This window comes from Pezoporus flaviventris, unplaced genomic scaffold (assembly GCF_033815535.1).
Source record: "Pezoporus flaviventris isolate CSIRO_AGI_PZ_B2104156 unplaced genomic scaffold, CSIRO_AGI_Pfla_v1 ptg000015l, whole genome shotgun sequence".
NCBI lineage: Eukaryota > Metazoa > Chordata > Aves > Psittaciformes > Psittacidae > Pezoporus > Pezoporus flaviventris.
In genome coordinates this window covers 26949122-26962168 of record NW_026892563.1, presented here as the reverse complement: position 1 = coordinate 26962168, position 13047 = coordinate 26949122, and the positions used below count along the sequence as shown (strand labels likewise).

General features: G+C 38.0%; 1 protein-coding gene across 1 annotated transcript in view; it reads right to left on the bottom strand.

The window, feature by feature from the left end:
• DCBLD2 (discoidin, CUB and LCCL domain containing 2) overlaps positions 1-13047 on the bottom strand; it is a 46615-nt gene that overhangs the window by 11664 nt on the left and 21904 nt on the right. Inside the window, exons 3-8 of the mRNA XM_061453883.1 lie at positions 10447-10584; positions 8930-8981; positions 7514-7586; positions 4868-5001; positions 4145-4185; positions 1381-1596 (exon numbers count right to left, since the gene is read on the bottom strand). Coding sequence (XP_061309867.1) covers positions 1381-1596; positions 4145-4185; positions 4868-5001; positions 7514-7586; positions 8930-8981; positions 10447-10584 — 654 coding nt within the window. The remainder of the gene's footprint in view (positions 1-1380; positions 1597-4144; positions 4186-4867; positions 5002-7513; positions 7587-8929; positions 8982-10446; positions 10585-13047) is intronic.

The window sequence follows — 13047 nt, the reverse complement described above, 5'->3', positions numbered from 1 at the left end:
ATTCTCATGAAACAACCTTGCTAAGCACTTTTCCCCTATTTCTTGATACACACAGCCTGCTCATTTGATCATGGCCCACTTCCTGTATCCAGTACTGCTCCTCACTGCTTTTGTACTGCCAACCACAAAGCACCACTGAAAGAACCATAGCTTCCTAAAGCCCACACTTCAGCACCACACAATGACTCACACAGGAAAGCTGTTTTGTAAAAGCTTATTAGTACAGGAATTAGAGGAGTAATGTAAAATCCAAGCAGTCCCCAGGGAGGTAATAACAAAGGCTGCTGGCGAACCCAAGTTGTTTAATGACAGGAAGTCAAGCTGCTAATAGCGCAGTGTGCAGCTGAGCTTAGAGACCAACTCATGCACTTAAGAAAGAGACAAACTTATCAAAGGAGGATGTTTCACAATAGTCTTAAAGCCTGGGACTCTATGAAGCACTCTACTAAAGTCACTTTATATTTGATTTAAGTCAGACTGCAAACATGCCCATTAACAACACTGAATCACCTCTGGACAATTAAAACAGAAGATGCTACCGGCAACACGGAAGATACAGTAGCTGCACTGCCACTACTTAAGGCTACCCCTGAGGTTAAACCCAAAATGTAAATGCCTTGTGCTTCACTACTGCCTAGTGCACTCACCATGGACCACATTGCCATCAACAGGAATAGGAAACCGTGAGCTTATTCAACTCCCAAAACGTGAAGCAAACCATTCAGAGCAGATTTGGGAAACAGCACCTCCAGTTGTCTCTCCTAGAGTCATGGTCTACCACAGTTGCTCTGAAGGAGCAGAGCCTAACCCAGACTCTGGCTGTATCGGTCTGCACTGTTTGGTCCATTTGCTGAGGGAAAGCACAATAGACTGGCGAGGTGCCCACCATCCCCAGCTCTCAGCCCGAATTCCACTTCAGGCAAGGAGGTGACAGGGAGCCTGTAAGCCAATTCACTCTGCTGCTATCTCACATTGCAGTGCATCTGCTCCTATCTCACATTGCAGTGCATCTGCTCCTATTCCACTGTTGAATCCACTGGATTCACTACAGCCGTGCTGGGCAGTACACCTGCATCAAAGGTACCAGTGGACTGACTGGATATGGATTTGCACCTGCAAGGAGACAGCACGGAAGCATCAAGGATCCAATAAAACCACAGGAAACATTTCAAAAAATTATGATGGAAGAGGTGTTTTCTACTATGAAACTCCACCTGTTCAACTCCAGGGTCCAGTGTATTAGCTAGGGCATGGAACCAACTTTGCTGTAATTATAATTAAACATCACCTGGAGTTTACCTAAGACCAAGCACTAGAAAAAAGGATGTCAGTAACCAAACTTTTTGAATGCTGCTTAAAAGCCAGATCAGATTCACTTACCTGTTATTCTCTTTTCTTTATTCAAGTCAATCTGCAACCACTGATGTTCATCACTGATAAAAGCAGCCCAGGGAGGACCAACCCTTTTTAGTCTGGCATTTTCAGGTTTCCAGATGTTCATTTGTCCTGTTCGGTCAGGCCACTCAAGAATAGACGATGCTGTGATCTGGGAGTCAGGGATTACTCCAGATTCCATCCCCAGTGTCCCATAGCAACCTGAGCAAGAGAGAAAGAGGATTCAAAATGAAAATTCAAGTTACTCAATGATTTCACCTGCTTGGAGTTTAAGACTTTACATGCAAATATTAAACTGCCATCTAAGTTTATTCCATAATAACACTACCAACAAAACACACTGTTTTCTGCTAACAGTGATGCTGGAAGCAAACTTGGGGTCATGACTGTTCTATGATTTATGTCTGCTCAAGAGCATGTGGATATTCTCTCAGTTACCATCCACACAGAGCACTACACGAGAAGCTCTAGGGGAGGTGTCATGGTTTAGAAGCATGTATGATTAACAAAGAGATGGGAAACAGACGACTTGATCATTCTTTTTTGTGTCACAGAACTTTTTGGGTTTTAAACCCACCTTGGTATCACAATGTTAATTTGAACAATACACCATAGCATGTAGGAAGCTGTTGTCATAATCCTGGCCTTGAGCTCAAACATATCCTTGAAATCAGTTGTATTTTTCTGTCACTATTCTTACTAAAAGTTTCTTCCCATGTCACGTTCTGCTGATGGCTAATAAATATCTCCTAAATTCCTGGCTAAACTTCCTTGTGGCTATTTGATATCCCATTTTCTTTTTGCTAAAATCTTGTTCTGTAGTGACAAGTTTTCCCTTCACACGTGTATTCCCCAGACATATCACTTGAGAACAATCTTTGCCTTCAGTACGCCAGCCTGAACAACCAACCCATGGTTTCCCCTTTGCTGTTGGCTCCCCCACCCCCTGGAGGTGCCCCTGCAGCCCTTCTTTCCATCAAGGTCGGGTGCTCATGCCTCAAAGGAAGTACAGGTGGCAGACCCGAAGCGCCACTGGATCCCAGACAAAGCCTTGCCAATATCCTGTGTGATAGCATTTATAGTTTGTTGTTTCTACTAGACATAACCTCCTACAACGCATGATTACATTAGCACTTCACTAATCCTTTCCCTCATCTGTCATTTCCATCTAACATGCTGCCGATTTGAAGCAGAAATGCCAGTCTCTACATACCCAACTTTATACTTTTTGTTCTGCAATTCTTAAATTAATTTCTATTACTCAAGTCTCAAAGTCAGCCAAGTTTTCCTGTACAAACTTTCACCTTCCTTTGCACTGGCCATACCTCTAGCATTAATAACACACTCCTCTATTTTGTACCAAGTCATGAAGTCAACTGCTACAGAAGAATCCCATGAGTAACTTCACCACACTCTGATAAACCTCATTTGAACATAATATGGAATTCTTTTTCTCCTTCAGCAAACTCCCAGGCCACCCAAATACACAAGAATTTTAATCTAGACCTGTACCTCGTCTCTATCTTATTCAATAATTTTTCAAATGTGTGACTGAAATCCAGATAGTCTAGCTCAGCATTTTGTCCTAGCTCTTCATATATCCAGGCCATTTACTTCCTTTTCTATACACTATCAGATCACATTCTGAGAGACAAAAAAAAAACAACCAAAAACCAATAAACCCTGCCTCGACCACTGTGTTTAATATTCTCCATGCATAGGGTCACCAGACATGCAATTCCTTCTTCCAGCTCTTACAGGGGTCTGGGAGAGAAATTACTTGAACATTATGTCTTGTTTGTATACATTTCCATCTCCAAACGCTCCTGCCCATCAGATTCCTGCTTATATATCCCCATTCAGCATCTCTTTTATTTATATATTAGGGAAAGTATTTGTTTACTTTTGAAGAGTATGTGTATGATTCCCCTCCCCCTTTCTTTTTTGTTTTGCTCTTTATTCTTACAAAAAACAGACAAAATTCTTTTGTTAAGGTTTTTTTATATTGTTAGTTAAAGAAACTAAGGAAAGGCCACTGATTTCACAATACTTTAAATGCCATCTCTGAATAGATGTTAGAAGTGACTTACAGAAAAGCTACCTTTCATTTAGAAAACTACAGCTAATTTATTTATGAACCAGGGAAATTGCTAGAAAGTAAAAACATGAAAAGCAGTTAAGACCTAAAAAAGGCTTTGGTGTAACACTTGTTATACCAATCAGCAACCTCGTACATATTTCAGAAAAAACACGGTGGTCAAGAAGGAACACAACTTACATACAGAGCAAGGGCCCAAGAGATGCCCTTCCTGAGCAAGAGATAAGTAATCTATCTCTTTCATCTATAGCTTTCATCTGCAATAGTATGGGAAGATAAAAAGTAAAACAGGATGGAAAAAGTTGAGGAATCATTTTAGGATTAACAATATGCTTTATTTTTATGGGATTTAGCAATATGTTTAAAGTATAGGAGTCACTTTAAACCAGACTATAAGAGAGGAACATAACCTGAAAGAATCTCTTTCTGCAAATAAGCAAGGTTTAATTTATACATATATATATATATGTAGAGATGATTAATCATCAAAATGAGGAAGTAAAGTTAATTAAAAATACACATTAGTGAGGAATGCAGGGAAAAAAGTCTAACAAGCAAAAATTAAGAAATAAAACACCTGCACACTTACTTATTTCTACTCACAAAATTTGTATGAAAGTATCAACATGCAATACATGTGATAATGCTTACCGCTCGTCTTGAATGTGAAAAGACCAGTAGATAACAGTCCCCTGCAGAGAACAAAAGAAGATGGGTTCTGTGGTAGTCAGTGAAGAAAATGAAACAAACATTCTTCAGTTTATTTTTCTTGCATTAATGTTTGCCACTGAAACCTATGCAGAAATGCCTAAACAAGCACTTCACAATTAAAGTAACACTTCCCATCACCAAGTTGGCAGCACTTTCAGTACAGACACCTTTCCAACTGAAATCTAGCCCAGTGATATTATCAGACTTAAAGGCTTTCAAACAAACACCTGCCCAGAAAAACTCAAGACTTCATTAAAATGCTTCCCTTTTAAATTAAACTAATCACAATAACAAGAACCAATCTCCTCTGATTGCTTTAATTCCTGGGACTTTTGAGATAAAATGACATGCTCTTTCTCTGCAGCTAGAAAGTTGTTGTTAAATTATTATATTTCCACAGAGCATTAGGACTTTATGGTCATGCCATGCATTTTGGAAGATACAAACTACCCCTTGCAGAATTTGGAAAATTCATCTTTATGGTGTAGAGGTTAAAATATGTGATAAAAGAGTCACACCACAGCAAAAGAGCATTGCGAGAACCTTCCAGAAGAAAACCTGTCCATGGAATACACAGCTCCACCAGCTGAAATTAATTCCACAATTAGACACTACCACGACCTCACGTGCTACATATAAGGAGAAGATAGGAAATATACTCACACTTTTGAGGTGACATTGTTAGCCAGGGAGCCTTCATAGTATGGAATGCCCTTGCTGATTACAACATTAATTTGGCCACCCAGAGTATTTGATACAACGCCTGCATGAATACCAGCCATACAAAGTGATGATGACTTGAAGAGAAAAAGAAAATGCAATGCTGATTTGTAAATAAGTTAAAATACTACACTGTATATTGTAAATGCTACATTGTCTAGTTATAGTCTTTGCTATTATTACATTAAGACACTGTTCTTATTTAACCGTATCTCCATTATTTAGAAACCATTCATCTTCAGTTTATTATGGAATTTATAAAAACATAAAAAGAAGGTCCTACATTTCAATGCATCCTTGTCCAGATGTATTTGGAGTATAACTCATGTAATTAAATAAGCTCAAACAAACAGCAAGGTGACTGAGCCTGAAAATGCCAGATAGCCAGACTTTCAGCCTACAATAAATCTACTATGTTAGACAACAGAAGTTGAATATATAAATACATAGGCAACTTTTTAATAGAAAGCACATTGAAAGTATATTTATTTCCTCACAATTAAGGAGTGATGCATTGCAGATTTTGTAGCTGTTAGCTGATAGGTTATATTTTTTAACTCATGGTTTAACCACAAAGCACTCTGATCCACACAAGCCCACACTAAATACATGAATTCCTTCTAAAGAAGCTGATTACCTAGCCTGTAAAGGTCAATGGACATCAGTTACACAAAAAGTTTTTGCAGGACATCCTGTCCTTTTCTGCTCTCACTGGAAAACTGTTAGCCTGGATCCACTAACAAATGTCACAGTGGCACTTCCATTTCCCTGGCTTGCAGGCTACCTGTGCCACTGAGAGCAAACAAAGTCCACTGGTAGCTGTTGCTACTAAACATATCTGCTGCACTGCTCTGCCAACCAGTCCACTAGGTGCTGTAGAGTCCCGCTACAAAAGGAATCAGCAGGTCCTTTCCACAGAAGGAAGGCTTCATGGATGATTTTCTTTCTCACATTATTTTAAAAACAAAACAACTTTATCCACTGTGGCTTCTTTAGAAATAACTGCACGGTGCAGCAGGCAAGGATGCCCATATCTCTCAAGCTAACCAGCAAAAAAAACCTTGCTCACCAAGACTTTTCCAAACATAATTCTCCTCAGTATATTCACTCATAAAAACTCTAATGCTATTCCCCACCCCCAAAATATCCCCAAAGCATTCTAAATAAATGTAATTGTCTCATTTGTGCTGCAGCTCCTCTTTCCTATGTTCCCTGGAAATAAGAGCAGTGATGCAGCTCTCGCCTCTCCCTGCTCACCAGAAAATGTCAGCAATGAGAGCTCCAAATCCTCAAGGACTGTGGACATTGGGGTCGCACACAAAGGAATCAAGATCTAGGGTATTTTTTAAAGTAGCAAGCAACTGCTATCATTTAGAAGAGACGCATGAGAGTTTGTATCTGGAATTTGGTGTAAAGGGCCAGACCATTTGATTTGTTTCCACACAGCCTGACTTCTGCGAAATTCTCTGCCCTTTAACAGCAATGAAGTATATGAAAAGTCACAAGACATTTATTTCCTTAAGTTTCCTTTTTCCTCCATAGAAAACAGTTTCCCAGATTTTGGGAAAAAAAAAAAAAAAAATCCCAAAAAGCGTAAGTCCCACAGATGCTGCCAATATGTTAGGCAGAGAATCAATCTCAAGCTACAAAAATTACCTCACAGCCATTTAGAAAGAACTCGCGGTGGACCAGAACATGTAACACAGTTATGCTGTACATGACATTTTTACATATGGGTAATTATTTAAATAGGTATCCTACGATTTTGATGTTTGAGAAAACAAAATCAGAGACATGCACTTCGGGTTCATATTTAATATTAAAATTTTTGCTTATTAATGTTTTTTAATTGTCTTTCCTCTGTGTCAAATCTAATGGCTTCCTAAAAGAATATTTTAAGCAAAGAAATTTAATGTAATCTTTTACTAGATTACTAGCAAAATTCTTAAATTCTTAAAACACTTAAAAAAAGCAAACTCCCTCCAGTCCTATGGCAGGCTAATTCAGTTGTACAAGCTTACATCAGAAAAACACTATATAGGGTTTTGTAGTGTTCTAAGCAAACTGTACATTATTAAAGATTTTAATTTCCTGTTTACAGAACTATTAATGTTGCAGCATTAACTCTGTTCTGAAAATGGTTTCATAGCTTGCAAGCATAAATAGTAGTTAATCTTTCACGCTGCAAATAAAAATTAAGAAAACCACTGTGACCCTCTGTTTAGAGAGGCATTACAGTTGTCAAAACCAAGATGGCATCATTAATAGAACTGGTTCTCTAAATCTGAATTTCCCAACCTGAGAAAGCCAACAAAACCAAAGAGAAAGTATAACACATTATTTTGATTGATCCACCTTTCTCAGCAGGCCTTAGTGTCTCTACCACATCACTTGTTTGAGATGGCAACATCTGAAGCACTGGGCACTTAGCAGCTGTGCACAAAAACCAAGTACCATGCTATTCAGCTTTAGGAGGAATATATTCCAGAATCCAGGCAACAGAACTAACATGAAGAACTATAAATGACTTGTAATTATACACTGCGTGTTTTAGCAAAACTCTCATGAGACCACAGTATTTTTACTCACATCTCTGTATCCGTGGGGAATAGTGCCTGAAATATCAGCAAAAGGAATCACACATCCAGCTGGACAATACTTACTAGAAGAAAACAAAATATCAAGTCAAAAGATGCATGCAACTACAAAATAGTCACTGTGCTTTTGATTTACACTGCTATCATTCATATATCACTATTTAAGGATATATCCTGATTGAAGACCTATCAAAGCAGAAAAAAATACTCAGGAAGAGAAGTACACAAGAGGAGAACAGAACATGTAAAGAAGATTTTTAAAAGTCTCATCTGAAAATACAGTTCTAGTCTCAATATAATAAAGCCAGCATTTCATAATATAAACACTGCATGGCTTCTGTAAATTGAAAGTCATATAGGTAATGATATTAACAAATTTTATTTTATAAACTAAACACCTGCATCTCTATTTGGTTTGCACCTTTAAATAATATATCTGAAAAGTAATGCTATTATACAATATTCCTGGCAATGCTTTCACCATAAAAAGCTGGCCAAATTCAGTTAATACCACTAGCTCATGAAAAGCAAGAGGCAAGACATCTGCACCTCTAATGCAAGCCCATGTTCATGTCCTGGTGCCATCTCATACTGCACATACAAAAACTATTAAATCTTCATAAATCTTCAAGATCTAGCAGTGAACTGGAATAAACCATTAACATTTTCACTGCAGTTCAACATTGCCGGTACCACGGAAATAGTGGGATTCAGAGACTTAAGCACATGAGGTATAAGGCCAGAAGCTACAATTAGAGCCCTGTTTTGGAACTTCGGAAAATTAAAGAGAAATGCAAAAGTTGCACTTTGAAACACTTCACCATGGCAGGGATTAAGATCTCCAAAAAGTAAGCTATGTACTTCACAAGTCTGCAGTTTTAAACACTGCCCTTGCTTTAGATGAAAATAGAGAAGGATAAAACATGGAAATGACTTCAGCTTCCCCCATCAGAAGGCACAGCATTTTATGTCTTCAAAGAACCCCATTAATTCACACCAAACTATGAAATGGGATTGCAATTTTTAACACATTTCATAGTGCTCCTTAGGTAACTGCAATATAAATTTCATCATTCAAGGTGTATACCTTCTGTAATATATGTTTATAAAAGCAACGTTCTGTCTATGGAAATAAGATATTAGCTTCTATACATTAATGCAAATTAACGAGGTTCTACTGTATACTGCATGTAAATAACAAAAAAAGAGAGACAGAGGGAGAAAGGAGGAGTGCAAAGATCAAAATTACCCAGCTCTAACCCTGATTAGTTTGTTTCTCAAGTTCTTTGGACAAGCCACAGCTGCATCAGGTATATGTAACAGTGAAGCGAAAACACTAAAATTACTCCTTTAAAGAGACTGAGGGGAAAACAGATTAAAAAAAAAAAAAAAAAAAAATCAGTCTTACTTGAATTCTGGTTCGGAAAAGTGACTTGCATTGTCTAGACAGGTAATTAGGTCTGGAAAGAAAAAATGTTAGGTCAAGAGGATGATACAGAAAACAAGTTTGAGTAGGCTTTTTAAAGTACACAAAACCAGAAGCCTCAGAATGAAAAAAACATTTAGTTCCTACCAAATTTTCTTGCAACAGATTTTGTATCACAGTAGAACCTTGGTAATTTGCCTGAGTAACTGGGAAATCCATTGAGAAAGTGACATAGATAAGAAGATAAGAACATACTATAAAAATTTGTTTTCTATGCAACTTAGTTTTAATTCATAGCTATACCTCAGAGAGCCTAAGATAGAATCATAGGCTCACAGAAACATAGAATAGTTAGGGTTGGAAAGGACCTTAGGATCATCAAGTTCCAACCCCCCTGCCATGGGCAGGGACACCTCACACTAAACCATCTCACTCAAGGCTTTGACCAACCTGGTCTTGAACACTGCCAGGGATGGAGCATTCACAGCCTCCCTGGGCAACCTATTCCAGTGCCTCACCACCCTAACAGGAAAGAATTTCCTTCTTATATCCAATCTAAAAAATAAGGTAATCTATAGCTCCTGAAGGTTCAGAAGCCTGTAAGAGTACTGAGAAGCCACAATAAACGGCTAATTAGGAAAACCAAGCCTCACGGCAGCTTCTCAGTTAATTCATAGAGGTAACATTCAAATTCAAGATGCCAAACCAAACAGATGCTAGGAGAGTGGTGCATATCCAAGGAAGGCAAGAAACTACCTACCAAATTCATTCAGCTCAGCAATTTTTAATTTCAACTTTAAAATCAATAATTCCACATCTTTTCTTTTTCAGAGATGCAAACTTATGCTCTTTTCACAAAATTCAAAATTAAATTAATAAACTAACTAAACAGACCTGCGTTTTCAGCATTTAACAGTCCTGCAGTACTGAAAATAGGCAGCATAGGGAACAAATACTAGAGTGACATGTTACTTACATCCATGGCTGATACTTTCACTTTTTGTCTACTGTGTATCAGCATATACAGTGCAAAATACAGAGAGAAAAGAATCAGAAAACCCACAGAAATTGCAAAAAGACTAAAAAGTAGTCAGCAGATTATATAATTAAAGAGCTGAGGGAGTACAGAATACCATTACTGAAATAAAATTTTCCATGACTGTACAAATACATATAGCTCGATAAGAAAACTTATTATCTGTCACCTTGAGTGCTACCTGAAAAACAAATGCATTTTGTCCTTTATCTGAACCAGCTCTTTAATTCATAACAAATGACTCTGATTCTTCCTCTGCTACCCAAGGTAAGGTCTGATACTATTTTTTTAAAGCTACAGTAACTTACAGTCCAATTTCCTACACAGAAGTACCAGCAAGGCCATAGTAAAAGTCTTCATTTTTAGAAGGTAATTTGCGAAAATGTGTAAATAAATAAATTAGTTCTGGTTTCTTAGCTCTACTTTTACCAGCACATGAAAAATACCAAATGATTATAAATACCTGATTTCTCAGTGGTTGAATAAGCTGCAAGAAATCCACGTCCAGAAGTATGTGTTCCACTCATGAACTGTACTGTGACTTCATTACTTTTTGAAGTAATTAAACCATCCATTTGAAAACCAAACCCACAGTATTTTCCTATAGAGAGGAGTGGAAGAACAGACATGGACCAAAATCAACATATGTAATAAGTATCTCTTTTCATTTGCAGTGTAAGCTCATGTTACTTTTGGTGAATAGTGAAAAACAAATACATGTGCACTAAATAACGTAGTCAGTGACCATTTAAAGCAAATGGCAGAATATGGGTAATGCATTTCTTTTGCCACTGTCCACAGGTGTCTCTCAGACCTTTAACACTTGCAAATAAATGTGACCTTATCCCATTCACGTGTAGCATGCATAACCCCCACACTTAGTTCTTCAGAGATCTCAAGTAATCTGTCAAGGAAAAGGATCAAGTCAGTGCAATGAGAAGCATCTAGAGAAGCAAGTGAGAAAAAAGCCCATCTCTTCCCACAGCTCTTGGGGCACTTCTTGTCAACTATTTCATGGTTTCCATCAACTATTTTCCTTAGTTTTGGACAAGAGCAAGCATGATTCACTCCAGTTCAGCATTAACATACATGGATATATGAGTACCATTAATATAAACTGCCAGTTGGTTCACTTTCTTTTTTGCTGTAACTATAAAATCTAACAGAGATTCTGCATCCGGATACTTCTCTTGCCATCCAAAATGACCAAAAAGAATACATTTTAAATGGAGATGCTGCAGTCTGTAGATATTGACAATACTTGCCCCATGAAGTCCTAGAATTACTACCAAATAACACCACCTGGATGAATTCTCCAGTCCTACTAACTAAAAACTTGAGTAAAATACTGATCAGTTTATTAATCAATTAAGAAAAATAAAACAAAAAGTAATCAAACACACCCCACACCCCACACCCCCCCATGCTTCTGTTCTATAGGTTCCCTTGATCATTCAATACTGTAAACCATCTATAACCCTGTCGTGGTTTAACCTAGCCAGACAGCGGAGGGGGGGGGGGTCGAGGCCCGGGTTCCTGCCCAACTAAGGGGCTCTCCCCTTCCCTGCTCCCAGAGGGACGGGGAGGAGGATCGAAAGAGTGCAACTCCCACAGGTTGAGACAAGAACAGTCCAGCAACCAACGTACAACACAAATCACCAGCACTACCACCAACGACAACAATGATAAGGGAAAATAACAAGGGAAGAGAATACAATACCACTTGCCAAAAAATGAGTCTGACCCAAAAGACCCCATGTCCTTCCAGGTAACTCCCAGTTACCCCCCCTGGGCATGACGTGCTCTGGTATGGAATACCTCTTTGGCTAGCTTGGGTCAGGTGTCCTGTCTGCTTCCTCCCAGCTTCCCCTCCTCCCTGGCAGAGCATGAGGCTCAGAAAGTCCTTGGTTAGGGTAAACATTACTTAGTAACAACTGAAAACATCAGTGTTATCAGCACTGTTCCCAGGCTGAAAGTCAAAACACAGTGCTGCACCAGCTACCAAGAAGGAGAAAAACTGACTGCTACTGCTAAACCCAGGACAAACCCTATTAAAATTCTACAGTGGATAATCAAATGGATAATCACCAGCAGCAAATGACATTGCATATGTTTCAGTTTACCATCCATTTATTTGCTTTCTTGGTAATAACTATTTTAGTATAACATAAAATAGGGAAAAAAGAAGCCAGACTCATTTCTCAACTAAAAGCAAATTACAATACTAAAGTAGAGGGAATGGAATAACACTGTCCTGCAGGAGTAGTTCTTAACAAATATAATACAAAACAAATACAAATATAACACAAATGAATACAATATGTCAAATCCCTTTAAAAAGTGAACCACGCTCACAAATACTAATATAATTTTAAAAAAATTTAAATACGATTTCCTATCATTATTCAGAGCTTTCTGAATGTTACTTATTCAGTTATGTCTTGAACATAGCAAGGGTATTTTCTAATGGAAAAAAAAATAAAGTAGTTTAATGAAATTTATAAAATACAAATATAACTTTACCTCAATTCACTACTTAAACTGATTATCAGCAATAGTTAACAAATAAGTAAGGCTCCACACTGACCCTATGTTTTGCTTTAAATCGTATTTCGATGATTAACTAACTACATTAATTATGATGAACTGTGCCATTTTTTCAACTACCACTTCTCCTTTTTTCAGTCACTGGATCTTGTCACACAATTGACCAGCATGAGACTGCTCTCAGGGTAGGTCAGACTGTCCTCAAGACACCATTTATACTCGCCTTCAAGCAAATACACAAGGCAACACATTTAAATCTAGATTGGATAAACTATTCAGGGGTGCATGCACCATGGAGATACAGCCTTCGACAAACTGTAGACTAATGTACCTTCTGATTCATGGCAAGACATATACTTCTGAGACTATAAATCATTTTCTAACTCTCCCCTGGCCTCTCCACAGATTTTTAGCAATCTTTTCAAAAAACAGGCAATAGAAACGTACAAAACATGACTGCCAACGGTGCATGCAGAAGATGTAATATTGCTATTTTTTTCTGTACTTATCCACTAAA